Source organism: Amphiprion ocellaris, chromosome 6, assembly GCF_022539595.1.
Source record: "Amphiprion ocellaris isolate individual 3 ecotype Okinawa chromosome 6, ASM2253959v1, whole genome shotgun sequence".
Taxonomy (NCBI): domain Eukaryota; kingdom Metazoa; phylum Chordata; class Actinopteri; family Pomacentridae; genus Amphiprion; species Amphiprion ocellaris.
Window position 1 is genome coordinate 35,046,656 of NC_072771.1, and position 17,325 is coordinate 35,063,980.

A 17,325-nucleotide genomic window follows, 5' to 3' on the forward strand; every position below is an offset into this window, starting at 1 on the left:
AGCTGTGGCCAGATCCTTTTTAAAAGGTGCTCCTTTAATGGTAATTATTAACCAGATAAAGTTGACCTGTGTTACGCCTTGTGCTGAATGACATATGAGATAACAGGTAAAAGGTAATGGATATAAAGGTAACAGCATTACAAAGCATAAACAATATCTAACCTGCACACATTCTTTGTTTTTTGTCTTTTTTTGCCAACAGATTGTGGTATCAGGACGCTAAGGTGGTTTCTACACACAGCTCACCGCTCTTGGAGTACGTGACTGTGAAATCTTTCTACCTGCTGCATGAGCTGATGGTGGTCATCATTGTTGCAGTTTATGTTCTGCTGAGCGCCAATGTGGTGGAGACTATGGGTGAACTATACCACAACATCAGCCTTCTGCAGATGGCTAGTCCTGAAGCTTTCTTCATTGCAGCTGGAGACTTCAAACGGGCAAATTTTATCAGATGTGCAACCACGGCAACAATACATCAGATTATGTGAATACAAACATCAAAAAATCCAACAGAGCAACCTCACCCCTCGTCGGCAACTCTGACCACCTAGCTCTCAGGCTTAAAGGGGTGTACAGACCTATGATGAAACGAAACAAATCAGCACACCAAGAAGTCAGACTGTGGTCGAGGGAGGCAGTCCCATCAGTGCAAGACTCTTCTGTGGACACACGGTGAGAGGGTACCTGATGTCAAAACAAACATTAATCAGTGGCTTTGTGGACGAACAGTCAAGACAATATATGCTGTGTTGTTGTCTGTCTTTATAGTGTCATACAATTCATGATTTGAGGTATGGTCGTCAACTATAGTCTTCAAGTCATCAATGACCGACCTGATGATGAAGTTATTGGCTATAGCACCAGGTAATGTAATTATATTTTGGTTTTTCATTTTCCTGTGGGTGACCACCCCTCCCTCAGAGAGGTTCAAGAGACCTTGTTGAGCTTCGTCAGCACCATTCTCATTGGACACGGCCTGAAACAGACCTCTGTTTAGTGAAGGTGACCACTACAAACTTTATAACAGCACTGACTTTTTTTGCACAGCTGCTTTCACATCTGTCACATCGTACACAGGTGATTATAGAAGCCTTGGATTTTTTGAGACCAGAATGAGTGTGTTCACATAAAACAGGAGGTTTGTAACAGAAAGCCAGTCAAATTTTAGCATAGCTCTGCAATGTTTTTAACATCATTTCCCTTGCATGATCCTTCTTTAAATGTTATTTCACACATAATTCTTTTGCAGAATTCTTGTTCTCATCTATTCATTCGAATGTTGTATTTTATGTTTATTTTCTTTTTTTAGATGCATTTATTTTTTGTAATAGATTTGACTCTGATAATGTGATGAACAGCTTGGTGACTACGCAATTGAAACACCTGATGAAAAGGCAAAATCTCTGTAACTTCATCAGCTAGATTTAAGTTTGCAATCCTCATAGGTTTAAAGCTACTTTAGAAACTATTGACTTTAATTAATTCTGAACAGATTGATAATTTATGATAAAATATGCAACGGACATGATGCAATGACAAAGACCAACAGTGTCACATTTTGCAACTATTTCTTGTTAGTATGGAGGTTTTGTATGAAATTTAGTAATGTTACTGTGGTGCTCCACCTGGATTAATAGTGAACCCAACATTAGACCATAGATGGTTGTTAAGAGGGTTTTATCAGTAATAAGCCATCCATCCATTTTCTTGCGCATATCTGGGTTTGGGTCGTGGAGGCAGCAGACTAGGCAGGTCATTCTAGACGTCCCTCCCCTCAGCGATACTTTCCAGTTCTTCTTGGGGGATCCTGAGGCGTTGCCAGGCCACACGAGATATAAAATCCCTCCAGCAAGTTCTGGGTCTACTGTACTATAAGCACACCCATAGATACACAATAAGCTTGTGGATACTTTTAATCATTAACAAGTGTTCATAGATTCTGGTCAACTTCACACAATAACAGGTGAACTACCAGTCAGGCATTTGGAAACTGTTTTCTTCTGCTTATTTTGATAAACTTTTGCTGACTGTTTCAGTAGATTGATTGTGTTTCTGCCTGTACATGTAGAAGACTTGTTGCACTTGTGACAATGAGTATTGTTATGCATTCTAATGAAATGTTGTCAAATACATTAAAATAAAATCCAAATAACACACATTTGTTGCAAAATAGAGATATTTTAGAGAAAATCAAAGATGGGAAAACTGAAAAAAATGAAGGAAATAAAAAAAAACAATCTTCACTGTTCATACATGAAAAAACAAACACAGTTATGCATGAATATCATGTCTGTTTTTCTGAAGCTCTGTCAGTTCTGAGACATAAAAAGCTATTTATTTTTTGGTTTAATTACATCACTTGATTTTTTTGTAAAAGTTTTATTTGCAGCTCATTTGTCCATGTCTGTAGAAATATTTGTGATGACACTATAGTGTGCTGAGAAAACCTGACATCAGTATTATTCAAGTAAAGGAACAGAATGAAATCTTTTTTTCTTAAATTCACACCAGCCAATGAACATTCAGAGTTGAATGTGCAATTGACATCAGATGCAGTTATGCAAATTAGTACACATTTCAGCAGTTAATATTTAAAAGAGCATCCAAAAGAGTGACAAATTCTCAAATCCAGGTTACTTTACATGTTTTTACACCAATACACAACCAGTTTATTCATACATCAGTTCTTTATCAGTCACACTTGTGTTCAGTCCATCACTCAGCCTTTCTCTTTGTCTTTCCTTTCCTGCCACAGCACCTCTGGAAGCAGAAGCTGCAGGTCTTGACAAAGAGGAATATTAGGAGCAGAACTATGGTGAGGAGGAAGGCTATGACATCCAGGCTGTGATACTGGTACCAGGTGAGCTCATGGGCCTGGACCCTCAAGTGCTTTGCCCCTTTGTTTCTCATGGTGAACTCAATCCAGAACACTGACTCATCCAGGGCACTCATGGGTCTGTCATGGTGGATACTGGACAGTCGCATAGCATTTTCCTTGTACCTGTGAATGGATATAGATGAATACATATTATCACACTGTTGTTTTAATTTTTATCCTTCAAGGTTGTTCACCTTATAAAGACTAGGGATAAAAACAGGGATGCATGTTTTATTGTGTATTTTACAACTTGAATATCTTTCAGATAAGCAGGTGTATGAGGGGATAGAAGCCACCCAATGGTTTTATTGTCTTAATGTGACTTTTGAAAGTCAGTGATTTGAATTGAAGTCAAGTTCATTGTTCTATACATTTAAAAGGTACAGTTGTGGATTGGAAGTTGTACAATGAAATTCATACGCCCTGGCTCTCTCTCAGCTCTTAAAAAAAAAAAAAAAAAAAAAATATATATATATATATATATATATATATATATATATATATATATATATACATATATAAATATGAATGAAAATTAACAATAATAAAAAGGACATTAAAAGCACCAGCAAATATGAAGTCCTCCAAATTCTAGATAACTCACTGTGAAAATATGAATGACCTAATGTTCAGTAATCTAACTGCTTGGCGATAAAACTTGTTGGTCCGAATTTATTACTCGTTTTTCTGAGGACAGGACTGAGAACAAACCATGTGCTGAATGGTTGTCCTCAATGATACTTAGTGCCTTGCATTGCAATGGGACATCAGTATCTGGGATGATGGTTGTCCTATAATGGCCAAAGCAGATTTTACCTCCAGTACAAATGTTCTCTATGTATCCCAGTTAAATTTGACAACATTTCAGTTTTATCAAAGTATCACAGAAAATCTCCACTGGTGCTTAAAGATGAGGAGAGCAAATCTGAGATCTGGCTTTCTGAGAATCTAAAATTGTTCAGGTTCATCAGGGACATTGTTGATGTAGACTGGTGGCTGAACAGTTTGTTGTCTTGACACCGTATAGATTGGTCCCTCTGCTTCCTGTAGGTGTCCTAATTGTTGTCGAATCACTGTGGTGTCTTTGAGTCTCACAATAAACTTATTGTGAAATTTGGCAACACGGGTATATACAGTGCTCTGAAAAAGTATTTGCCCCTTCTCAAATTCTTATTTTTTTGAATATTTCCCCCGATTTAAATTTTAAGACCATCAAGCAAATTTATATAATAGACTAAGATAACCAAAGTAAACAAAAGGCAGTTTTTAAATGACGATTTAATGTTTTAAGGGGAAAAAAAGCTATCTAAACCTACCTGACCCTATGGGAAAAACAAAAGTAATTCCCCCCTTGTTAAATTATGAGTTAATTGTGGCTAATCACATTTTTTGAAAAGCGTGTTCAATTTTATTGACCACACCCAAGCCTGATTACCTCCTGACCTGTTTAATCAAGAAATCCCTTAAATAGAACCTGTCTGACAAAGCGAAGTCGGCCAAAAGATCTCAAGAAGCTGCAACAAAATGCCACGATCCAAAGAAAGACCATGGCTCCTTCAGTGCATGTTATCATTCTGACACCCATATTATTAATGTGAATTCTCCAAAAAAGCACAAAGAAAACAATGTTTCAATACCTCTAATGCCCTAAAAGTGCAGACCTGTAGGAGGACTTACGATTTGTCATTGATGACAGTGTTGATGGCATCTGTAAGGTCCTCACTCTTCATGAAGTTCAGGTCCACAGTAACTGCAGCTCCTTTAGCCTTCATGTGGACCAAGTTGTCTGGCTGGTCAGCAAACAGTGGGATTCCCACCAATGGAACACCGTGATAGATGGCCTCGTAAATCCCATTTGTGCCACCATGAGTGATGAAAGCTCTGGTTTTAGGGTGACCTGATTTGTGGCAGAAATCATGAAACATGCAGTATTACTGGAGATGACCAGAGGAGTTATGCAGAAATAGATTTGTATGTTCAAAAAAATACTTGAACTGTGCAATAAGATAACAGATCAAAATCAACTAAACAAGGACAAGGGTTTACATGACATGCAATATTTAATCAACATAACATTTATTGCTGTTAGAACAACCAGCTGTATTGTGCTTGCATTGTTCAAGCAGAAACAACAAATAGTGTTTTACATGACATTCAAAGCACAAAGTAAATGAATGAAATGCCCACAGCTAAAATAAATAAATAAATAAATAAAAAATTAACATTGATTTAAGTGAGATACGCTCCAGATACACTTTTTACCAAACAACAAAACATTTTTGTTAAATTGGCAACGCCATTGTCAAAGTTGTGATTTGACTGGCATTTGATTATATGAACATTGTATCTTTTCCTGATGGTAAAAACCAAGCAAACAGTTAATTAGTTTTTTTTTTATATCCTTCAATAATGTGATGGATACCAAAGTTACTCACCCAGCAGGTCGTTCTGAGGGATCCAGTCATATAATTTGGTGTTGGGACCCAGAGTTTTTGGTTTTTCTCCACTGTATCTCCACAGAACCTATAAACAGCAGTTGAAAAGTTATTTTTAGAATAACACAATGATAATTTTGTCACAATATACTGTATCTCATTGGATTAAAAGATCTGTGGCGCCATACTTTAATTTGGAAAAATAGTCATTTATGATAACTTATGTTTAATTGACATTTCGAATGTAGTTGTATGTGTATATTCTGCATTTAGAACAGTTTTTTAAAGCAATAAACTCATTCAGACTCGTTAGAATTGTCATGGTGACAAACCAGAGCTGATAAATTCTTCAAACATGGCAGTAACAGAATAACCATGGGCCTCCTCTGACCAACCGACTGAGGATCTGAGAATGGAGCTAACTGATGTCTACAAAGCAAGGAGGATTTTTAAAAGATCAAAGCACTTCCAGCTTGAAATTTCTTAATCTTGAAGTCAGCAGTAATGTATAGAGGTCCACAGTTAATTGAGACATTTGAAACCACTGGGTTGAGTTCAGACTGACTCTGTAGCAGATGATGCTCCCATCTATAAAACTGTTTCAGGGTTACTGAAGGTGGTTCCAGTTGGCACAGACTGATGGTCCTCTGACCTTTTGAGGGATCTGAGCGAGGCCTGAGGCTATCATGTTTGCCTTCTCTGTGGTGATGTTCTTAATCATGGATCCTAATGTGAAGACCACGATGCCAGCGTCTCCAGAACTATTGACAAATTGTTCCATTTCCTGCCAGAAAGAAGAATATTCTCTATCAGCAAGTCAAACATCTGTTTACTTTTCCTTGCTCAGCGTTTTGACTGCTGGCTCTCTTCATTGTTTAAGTCAGGAATACTGCACAAGTGTGTTGTAATGACAGATTAATAGGCTTGTGAGAGTGGAGACAGGCCTACCTTTGGTAAAGGTTTAGCAGGTCTGCAGTGGATCCCACCAACATATTTGAAGTTGGGGAGGAAAGGACGAGGGAAATCAAAATCCCAGTAGGTTCGTAGTAACCAGATGTCTGCTCTGCCCATCATCTCACAGGCACTGGTGGGTGTTCCTGTTGCATTGCAAAAGAAATGGATTATGGAGTTTCACCAGTACTTGAGAATATACAGCAAATGTTCTCATAGTATTTTATACACTGTGATTAAATATAAAATCACTGCAGTTCATCCAAAGCAATTCCATTATCATCAGACTTAATGTGATCCATACAAAAGCGTGTTCTTTCAGTGGTTCTTGCTCAGCCGCTTACCTTTGACTTCAGAGTAATATTTATCTATTTCTTTCCACATGACGTACTCTGTCACAACGTCCTGCAGAGTGTTGAAGAGAACGTTCCATATTCTCTGTGAGAAATCCATCTTGTCTGTAAGTTTGCTCATAGCACTGGGAACAAAGGAAGGTGGAGCAGGTACCTGACCACACAACCTCTCCCAGTTATTAGCTAAAGAGAAGCGCAAGGAGAAGACGAGGGGGATGCCCAAAATGTTTGCTACTAAGTCACTTCCAGGGTAAATGGGGTCAGACAGGAGAAGGTCATAATTTCCCTCCTTCAACTTCTTCATGATGGTTTCTGATTTCAGCACACCGTCCAATACTTGTAAAGAATTCTTCATGTCATTCTTCATCACCTCTATGACTCTGAGGTAAATCTGCAAGTAGTTCATATGATCCATCTCGTACATGGAGAATTCAAGGAAGTCGTTCATCAATTCCTCCATGTCCTCCACTGAAACAGAGACATTGAAGGGTTCGTAGCGAAAACGTGACGGTTCACTGCTGTTCATGAACAATGAGGCACTTGGGACCAGGACTGTCACCTGGTGTCCTCTGTCGATCAGCGTGTCCAGCACTGGCTTCATGTTAATCCAGTGGCTGCCTTCAGTATACCACACTAAAATCTTTCCTCCATTTGCACTCCAAGTCATGCAAAGTACCAGCAGGACACAAGCGGAGAGACGCAGCTCCATGGTGGCTGTTGTTCAGTAGGAATGGCAGCTGTGGCCAGATCCTATTTAAAAGGTGCTCCTTTAAGGATAATTATTAACCAAATAAAGCTGACCTATGTTCTTCTTTGAGCTGCATGACATATGAGATAACAGCTAAAAGGTAATGTAACTATGCAACGTGCACAGTGATGATAGATTAAAAAATGTTAAACACGTAACATATATAAATGAAATTAAATAAAAAGCAAGAAAAAATGAATGAAATAAATAAATTCATTTCTCCATTTAAAATATAAATACAAATTTGTGGGGGGGGGGGGGGGGGGGGGGGGGGGGGGTGAGGTGAATAGGATCAACCGGGGGTCAGGTTTGCATCGAATTGAAATAATTGCCAAATTTAGAGGAAACACCTTTTACAGAGTGTCTTATCTTTTCCAATTTGAGAAAGAACTTAACATCCCTAAGCCAGAGGGAGATGGATGAAGGTTTGGGAGCTTTCCATGAAAGTAGGATACTACGTCTTGCTCCAAGAGATGTAAAAGCTAATACATCTGACTGTATAGGGCTGACATGCAAGGAGTCGACAGAGAGCCCAAGTATTTCCATGAATGGGCCCATAACAATATTTTTCCCCAGCACTTTGAATTGAATGAGTTCTAGTCTAGCACAAGGTGTGCTAGACCGTATGCTAAGACCAGCTTTATCCCACAACTGACCAACTTGACCTTTTGCAGCCACGCCGCCATCAAATGTCATTAACTGTGCATATATCTTAGATATAAGAAGTTTTTGACTAAGTCTCAAAGTTAGAAGATCATCCCATGGTTGGTTAGCAGATAGGGAAGGGAAGCTCGGAAACAAAGCAGAAGCACAATGTCGGAGTTGGAAATAACGAAACAAGTGGGAGGCAGGTAAAGAGAAGTCTGACCTCAGATCTGAAAATGTGCAAAAGATACCGTCCTTATAAAGATTCCTGAAGTGCTTAATGCCTCGATGATGCCAAATCATAAAAGTTGAGTCAATTAATGATGGAGGAAACAGATGATTTTTAGTTATGGGTGTATAGGTGGATAGTGACACAAATTTAAAATGGCGCCTGAATTGTACCCAAATCTTAAGGCAGGAAAGCACTACAGGATTAGCTGTAAAATTAGAGGGATTCATTGGTAGGGAGGAGGGGAGTAAGGCCGTTAAGGAAGACAAAGGGAGTGACTGAGCCTCTAATTTACACCATAATAACCCCGGAGCCTGAAGCCAATATATGAATTTGTGAATGTGTGCTGACCAGTAATAAAAGCAAAAATTACTTCTGAACAGTTAGATAATTTATGATAAAATATGCGACGGACATGATGCAATGACAAAGACCAACAGTGTCACATTTTGCAACTATTTCTTGTTTGTATGGAGGTTTTGTATGAAATTCAGTAATGTTACTGTGGTGCTCCACCTGGATTAATAGTGAACCCAACATTAGACCATAGATGGTTGTTAAGAGGGTTTTATCAGTAATAAGCCATCCATCCATGTTCTTGCGCATATCTGGGTTTGGGTCGTGGAGGCAGCAGACTAGGCAGGTCATTCTAGACGTCCCTCCCCTCAGCGATACTTTCCAGTTCTTCTTGGGGGATCCTGAGGCGTTGCCAGGCCACACGAGATATAAAATCCCTCCAGCAAGTTCTGGGTCTACTGTACTATAAGCACACCCATAGATACACAATAAGCTTGTGGATACTTTTAATCATTAACAAGTGTTCATAGATTCTGGTCAACTTCACACAATAACAGGTGAACTACCAGTCAGGCATTTGGAAACTGTTTTCTTCTGCTTGTTTTGATAAAGTTTTACTGACTGTTTAGTAGACTGAATGTGTTTCTGCCTGTACATGTAGAAGACTTGTTGCACTTGTGACAATGAGTATTGTTTGGCATTCTAATGTAATGTAATCAAATAAAATCCAAATAAACTTATATTTGAAGCAGAATAGAGATTTTATGTTAGAGTAAATCAAAGAAGATGGGAAAACTGAAAAAATTATGGAAACAAAACAATCTTCACTGTTCATACATGAAAAGACAAACACAGTAATGCGTGAATGTCATGTCTGTTTCTATGAAGCTCTGTTGGCTCTGAGAAATGGAAGGCTATTTAGTTTTTGGTTTATTTCATTACTTGATTTGTGTAAAATTTTTATTTGCAGCTCATTTGTCCATGTTTGCAGAAATATCTGTGATGGCACTCTAGTGTGCTGAGAAAACCTGACATCAGTATTATTCAAGTAAAGGCACAGAATTAAATCTTTGTGTTTTTTTTTCTTAGATTCACACCAACCAATGAACATTCAGAATTTAATGTGACATTGACATCCGCTGCAGCAATTAATATTTAAAAGAGCAAACCAAAAAAGAATTTTTAAAAACAACTTTGAAAGTGGTGACAAATTGTCAACTCCAGGTTACGTTACATGTTTTTACACCAGTACACAACCAGTTTATTCATACATCAGTTCTTTATCAGTCACACTTGTGTTCAGTCCATCACTCAGCCTTTCTCTTTGTCTTTCCTTTCCTGCCACAGCACCTCTGGAAGCAGAAGCTGCAGGTCTTGACAAAGAGGAATATTAGGAGCAGAACTATGGTGAGGAGGAAGGCTATGACATCCAGGCTGTGATACTGGTACCAGGTGAGCTCATGGGCCTGGACCCTCAAGTGCTTTGCCCCTTTGTTTCTCATGGTGAACTCAATCCAGAACACTGACTCATCCAGGGCACTCATGGGTCTGTCATGGTGGATACTGGACAGTCGCATAGCATTTTCCTTGTACCTGTGAATGGATATAGATGAATACATATTATCACACTGTAGTTTTAACTTTTATCCTTTAAGGTTGTTCACCTTATAAAGACAAGGGATAAAAACAGGGATGCATGTTTTATTGTGTATTTTACAGCATAAATTTCTTTCAGATAAGCAGGTGTATTAGGTGCTAAAAGCCATTCAATGGTTATATTGTCTTAATGTGACCTTTGAAAGTAAGTGGTTTGAATTGAAGTCAAGTTCATTGTTCTATACATTTAAAAGGTACAGTTGTGGATTGGAAGTTGTGCAATGAAATCCATACGCCCTGGCTCTCTCTCAGCTCTTAAAAGTAACAATAAATATGAACAAAAATTATCAATAATAGTCAGTAATAATCATTTACATTTTCACTTGCTGTGAAAATGTAAATGGCCTAATGTTCAGTAATCTAACTGCTTGGTGATCAAACTTGTTCATAAGATGGTTGTTCCAAATTTTTCGTCATTTTTCTGAGGGCAGACATGAGACCAGACCATGTGCTGAATGACTGTCCTCAATAATACTTAGTGCCGTGCTCTCCAATGAAGCATCAGTATCTGAGACGGTGGTCTTCCTATAATGACCAAAGCAGATTTTACCTCCACTAAAAATGCTCTCAACGTACACTACCAGTCAAAGTTTGGACACACCTTCTCATTCAATGTTTTTTCTTTATTTTTTTTTTACAATTTTCTGAAGACATCAAAACTATGAAGCAAGATATATGGAATTATCTAGCAAACAATTCTGAAATAACTATCAATATGTTTTATATTTAAGATTCGTCAAAGTAGCCACCCTTTGCTTTGATGACAGCTTTGCAAACCCTTGGCCTTCTCTTAATGAGCTTCGTGAGGTTGTCACCTGAAATGGTTTTCACTTCACAGGTGTACCCTGTCAAGGTTAATTTGTGGAATTTCTTGCCTTCTTAATGGGGTTGGGACCATCAGTTGGTTCACAGTTGACAGTCATATTTGACAACTGTTAGAATCCATATTATGACAAGAACCAATCAGCTAAGTAAAGAGAAATGACAGTCCATCATTACTTTAAGAACTGAAGGTCAGTCAGTCTGGAAAATTGCAACAACTTTGAATTTATCCCCATGTGCAGTCACAAAAACCATCAAGTGCTACGACAAAACTAGCTCACATGAGGACTGCCCCAGGAAAGGAAGACCAAGAGTCACCTCTGCTGCTGAGGATAAGTTCATCCGAGTCACCAGCCTCAGAAATCACAAGTTAACAGCAGCTCAGATTAGAGCCCAGATAAATTCCACACAGAGTTCTAGTAGCAGACACATCTCTGCATAACTGTTCAGAGGAGACTGCGAATCAGGCAAATAGCTGCTAAGAAACAACTACAAAGGAAAAGCAACAAGCATAAGATATTTGTTTGGGCCAAGAGACACAAGAAATGGACAATAGACCAGTGGAGATCTGTGCTTTGATCTGATGAGTCCAAATTTGAGATCTTTGGTTCCACCTGCCGTGTCTTTGTGTGACACAGAAAAGGTGAACAGATGGTCTCTACATGCATGGTTCCCACTGTGAAGCATGGAGGAGGAGGTTTGATGGTGTGGGGGTGCTTTGCTGATGACACTGTTGGGGATTTATTCAAAATTGAAGACACACTGAACCAGCATGGCTACTACAGCATCCTGCAGCAACCTTCCATCCCATCCGGTTTACATTCAGTTGGACCATCATTTATTTTTCAACAGGACAATGACCCCAAACACACCTCCAGGCTGTGTAAGGGCTATTTGACCAAGAAGGAGAGTGATGGAGTGCTGTGTCAGATGACCTGGCCTCCACTGTCACCTGACTTAAACCCAATCGAGATGGTTGGGGATGAGATGAACCACAGAGTGAAGGCAAAAGGGCAAACAAGTGCTCAGCATCTCTGGGAACTCCTTCAAGACTGTTGGAAAACCATTTCAAGTGACTACCTCATGAAGCTCATTGAGACAATGCCAAGAGTGTGCAAAGCAGTAATCATGCCATAAAACTTTGGAATAGCTCCCCCCTCCACATACGATAATCTAACAGCAAGGCCTCATTCAAATACCATCTTAGAATGCATTACTTAACGGCTGAGCAATAATCCAGTCCGACAAATATAATGTGTTATTTCTGCGTTGTTTCTTGTTCTGTTTGTTCCTGTTGATTGAATGATAGCTCTTCAGACTAATATCAACTTGTTTAAATGTAATAAAATATGAGATTACACAGCACGAATGTGCTGTTGTTAGTATTACCATAAACATGATGTATATTAAGATGTCTATTTTGACTGATGTGATTTGGAAATATGATCTTTTTGTCCGGTTGTTTTCTTTTTTTGGACCAAAGGGTGACTTTTTGGACCCCAGGAAGACTAGCTGGTGCCATTGGCATCAGCTAATGGGAGTCCTTTTAAATAAATATAAGCAAAGGGTGGCTATCTTTAAGAATCTGAAATATAAAAGATGTTTTGACTTTTATCACACTTTTTTGTTAGTTCATTCATTCATAGTTTTGATTCCTTTAGTGGGAATCTACAATGTAAATAGTCATGAAAAAACAGAAAAACCATTAAATAAGAAGGTCTGACCAAACTTTTGACTAGTAGCGTATCCCAATGGAATTAGACATTTCAGTTTTATCAAGGTATCACAGAAAATCTGAATGACTCCATTGGTGCTTAAAGACCAGGAGATCAAGCCTGAGATCTGGCTGTCTCAGAATCTAAAATTATTGATGATGTAGACTGGTGGCTGAACAGTTTGTTGTCTTGACACCATATAGATTGGTCTCTCTGCTTCCTGTAGGCGTCCTAATTGTTGTTAATCAGTGGAATCACTGCGGTGTTGTCTGTGAGTCTCACAATACTCTTATTGTGATACTTGACAACACAGTCATATGTGAACAGACTGTAGAGTGATGGACTGTCATGTCAGTCACTGCATTAGACCATGGCTTCTTCAGAGCATGTTATCATTCTGACACCCATATTATTAATGTGAATTCTCCAAAGAAGCACACAGAAAGCAATGTTTCAATACCTCTAATGCCCTAAAAGTGCAGACCTGTAGGAGGACTTACGATTTGTCATTGATGACAGTGTTGATGGCATCTGTAAGGTCCTCACTCTTCATGAAGTTCAGGTCCACAGTAACTGCAGCTCCTTTAGCCTTCATGTGGACCAAGTTGTCTGGCTGGTCAGCGAACAGTGGGATTCCCACCAATGGAACACCGTGATAGATGGCCTCGTAAATCCCATTTGTGCCACCATGAGTGATGAAAGCTCTGGTTTTAGGGTGACCTGATTGGTGGCAGAAATCATGAAACATGCAGTATTACTGGAGATGATCAGAGGAGTTATGCAGAAATAGATTTGCAGGTTCAAACAAATACTTGAACTGTGCAATAAGACAACAGATCAAAATCAACTAAACAAGGACAAGGGTTTACATGACATGCAATATTTAATCAACATAACATTTATTGCTGTTAGAACAACCAGCTGTATTGTGCTTGCATTGTTCAAGCAGAAACAACAAATAGTGTTTTACATTGCATTCAAAGCACAAAGTAAATGAATGAAATGCCCACACCTAAAAAAATAAAAAAAAATTAAAAAATTAACATTGATTTAAGTGAGATACGCTCCAGATACACTTTTTACCAAACAACAAAACATTTTTGTTAAATTGGCAACGCCATTGTCAAAGTTATGATTTTACTGGCATTTGATTATATGAACATTGTATCTTTTCCTGATGGTAAAAACCAAGCAAACAGTTAATTAGTTTTTTTTTTATATCCTTCAATAATGTGATGGATACCAAAGTTACTCACCCAGCAGGTCGTTCTGAGGGATCCAGTCATATAATTTGGTGTTGGGACCCAGAGTTTTTGGTTTTTCTCCACTGTATCTCCACAGAACCTATAAACAGCAGTTGAAAAGTTATTTTTAGAATAACACAATGATAATTTTGTCACAATATACTGTATCTCATTGGATTAAAAGATCTGTGGCGCCATACTTTAATTTGGAAAAATAGTCATTTATGATAACTTATGTTTAATTGACATTTCGAATGTAGTTGTATGTGTATATTCTGCATTTAGAACAGTTTTTTAAAGCAATAAACTCATTCAGACTCGTTAGAATTGTCATGGTGACAAACCAGAGCTGATAAATTCTTCAAACATGGCAGTAACAGAATAACCATGGGCCTCCTCTGACCAACCGACTGAGGATCTGAGAATGGAGCTAACTGATGTCTACAAAGCAAGGAGGATTTTTAAAAGATCAAAGCACTTCCAGCTTGAAATTTCTTAATCTTGAAGTCAGCAGTAATGTATAGAGGTCCACAGTTAATTGAGACATTTGAAACCACTGGGTTGAGTTCAGACTGACTCTGTAGCAGATGATGCTCCCATCTATAAAACTGTTTCAGGGTTACTGAAGGTGGTTCCAGTTGGCACAGACTGATGGTCCTCTGACCTTTTGAGGGATCTGAGCGAGGCCTGAGGCTATCATGTTTGCCTTCTCTGTGGTGATGTTCTTGATCATGGATCCTAATGTGAAGACCACGATGCCAGCGTCTCCAGAACTATTGACAAATTGTTCCATTTCCTGCCAGAAAGAAGAATATTCTCTATCAGCAAGTCAAACATCTGTTTACTTTTCCTTGTTCAGCATTTCTACTGCTGGCTCTCTTCATTGTTTAAGTCAGGAATACTGCACAAGTGTGTTGTAATGACAGATTAATAGGCTTGTGAGAGTGGAGACAGGCCTACCTTTGGTAAAGGTTTAGCAGGTCTGCAGTGGATCCCACCAACATATTTGAAGTTGGGGAGGAAAGGACGAGGGAAATCAAAATCCCAGTAGGTTCGTAGTAACCAGATGTCTGCTCTGCCCATCATCTCACAGGCACTGGTGGGTGTTCCTGTTGCATTGCAAAAGAAATGGACTATGGAATTTCACCAGTACTTGAGAATATACAGCAAATGTTCTCATAGTATTTTATACACTGTGATTAAATCTAAAATCACTGCAGTTCATCTAAAGCAATTCCATTATCATCAGACTTAATGTGATCCATACAAAAATGTGTTCTTTCAGTGGTTCTTGCTCAGCCACTCACCTTTTACTTCGGAGTAATATTTATCCATTTCTTTCCACATGGTGTACTCCATCACAACATCCTGCAGAGCGATGAAGAGTACGTTCCATATTCTCTGTGAGAAATCCATCTTGTCTGTAAGTTTGCTCATAGCACTGGGAACAAAGGAAGGTGGAGCAGGTACCTGACCACACAACCTCTCCCAGTTATTAGCTATAGAGAAGCGCAAGGAGAAGACGAGGGGGATGCCCAAAATGTCTGCTACTAAGTCACTTCCAGGGTAAACAGGATCAGACAGGAGAAGGTCATAATTTCCCTCCTTCAACTTCTTCATGATGGTTTCTGATTTCAGCACACCGTCCAATACTTGTAAAGAATTCTTCATGTCATTCTTCATCACCTCTATGACTCTGAGGTAAATCTGCAAGTAGTTCATATGATCCATCTCGTACATGGAGAATTCAAGGAAGTCGTTCATCAATTCCTCCAAGTCCTCCACTGAAACAGAGACATTGAAGGGTTCGTAGCGAAAACGTGAGGGTTCACTGCTGTTCATGAACAATGAGGCACTTGGGACCAGGACTGTCACCTGGTGTCCTCTGTCGATCAGCGTGTCCAGCACCGGCTTCATGTTAATCCAGTGGCTGCCTTCAGTATACCACACTAAAATCTTTCCTCCATTTGCACTCCAAGTCATGCAAAGTACCAGCAGGACACAAGCGGAGAGACGCAGCTCCATGGTGGCTGTTGTTCAGTAGGAATGGCAGCTGTGGCCAGATGTTTTTTTAGAAGTGCTCCTCTAACGATAATCATTAACCAGGTCAGGCTGACTTATGTTCTTCTTTCTGTTGCATGACATATGAGATAACAGGTAATAGGTAAAAGGTAACGGATATAAAGGTAATACAAAGCAAAAACCTGTACAAGAAATCCACAAATGTAATGTAAAAAGTGTCCTCAGGGCTCCAGATTGTAGCTGCTGGTCGAGGAGAGACGAAGTGAAGTAACACAGAAGAATGACTGCAGCTCAATGAGTTTGGACACTCTTGCATAATCTGAGGAAGTAGTGGGGGCCAGTGCAAAATTTCCCTGTATATCTCTGAAATGTGACTGTGTGAATGAGACCAAGCAAGTGCTCTTTTTATTAGGTTAAGATTTGTTTTCTGCCATTTTACCATCATTCGGCTTTTAGGATTCAAAGTGTTGTAAGTTTTGAGATTTTTATCCACACAAAAGTTGTGGCTCCAGGGATGGCCGTGTTGGTGGGTAATATTTCTTTTGCATGGATGGCTCTGCTTTTTGGTCATGCTCTGAAGCTGACTGACTTTTGCTCCCCTGAGTTTTACTTCATTGACACCAAGAGGTTGACTTTTTTGTATTTTAGTGAATGTCGCACCGACTGTTAGATGCAAATGAGATTTGGTGGAGTTTGGGATGATTCCCATTGAAATCTGTGAGCTGTTGTGAGTGAACAGAGGGGGAGGATCTATGTAAATCCATACAATGTAGACAAAGCAGTGGTGTAGAGTTACATCTAAGCCAATTTAAGGCAGAAAGGGATCATTTTCATGGACTACAAAGTGATAACATGTAACTTTGAAAAACAAAGCAGTTCTTAGGTGGTAAATCAACTACCAGAACGCGCCTTTTTCAATTGACTATGACAATTTTCATCTAACACCATAAACAAGTCAAAATTTCAAAAACTCAGCATCTTCTGGTTGAAATGACACAGGATTTTGTTTAGGTATTCATCTTGCACATGTTTCCTCGTGACTCTGACCTCCTGAGTTGTAGTAAACCATTGCCACAAGCTTTACATTTGTAGTTTTGAGTGAAATCTCTCCACAGCCATCAGACAACTTGCTAATTTTTGTTACACAGTTTTGTTTTTGTCAAGATGAACTGTAATAGCTTCTATGATCGCATCGTCGCATTAAGTTAGCATTGCAACTTTTATGACAAAATGATTTCACAGTTGACATTCACATCATCCTCTGCTCTGTTGTTGCCACACTAATACACTCAGCTATTGTGATGTTGAACATTGTAATGCTAGCATTGAG

General features: G+C 39.0%; 1 protein-coding gene across 2 annotated transcripts; it reads right to left on the minus strand.

The window, feature by feature from the left end:
* Window positions 1–1,895: 1,895 nt before the first annotated feature.
* ugt2b3 (UDP glucuronosyltransferase 2 family, polypeptide B3) lies at window positions 1,896–16,231 on the minus strand. Of its 2 annotated transcripts, XM_055011174.1 has the most exons (7): window positions 15,288–16,231; window positions 6,609–7,257; window positions 6,262–6,410; window positions 5,966–6,097; window positions 5,314–5,401; window positions 4,556–4,775; window positions 1,896–3,001 (listed from the first exon to the last, which is right to left on the minus strand). In XM_055011174.1, the coding sequence occupies exons 1-7, from the start codon at window positions 15,996–15,998 to the stop codon at window positions 2,716–2,718; spliced, it is 2,235 nt and encodes a 744-aa protein (XP_054867149.1). In that variant the 5' UTR covers window positions 15,999–16,231; the 3' UTR covers window positions 1,896–2,715. The 2 variants fall into 2 exon arrangements, with proteins under 2 accessions (XP_054867149.1, XP_023143929.1); XM_023288161.3 differs by lacking the exons at window positions 1,896–3,001; window positions 4,556–4,775; window positions 5,314–5,401; ... (1 more) ...; window positions 6,262–6,410; window positions 6,609–7,257 and adding exons at window positions 9,641–10,129; window positions 13,230–13,449; window positions 13,986–14,073; window positions 14,638–14,769; window positions 14,934–15,082 and having other exon boundaries at window positions 15,281–16,215.
* Window positions 16,232–17,325: the final 1,094 nt, after the last annotated feature.

Excerpts from the sequence above, each read along its gene's own strand:
- ugt2b3 (XM_055011174.1), bottom strand. The coding sequence starts at position 15,998 with ATGGAGCTGCGTCTCTCCGCTTGTGTCCTGCTGGTACTTTGCATGACT. Across the intron at positions 7,258-15,287 it reads TGGATAAATATTACTCCGAA|ATTTTAGTGTGGTATACTGA; the intron begins GTAAAAGGTGAG and ends AATGGAGGAAAG. Across the intron at positions 6,098-6,261 it reads CTGCTAAACCTTTACCAAAG|GAAATGGAACAATTTGTCAA; the intron begins GTAGGCCTGTCT and ends TCTTTCTGGCAG.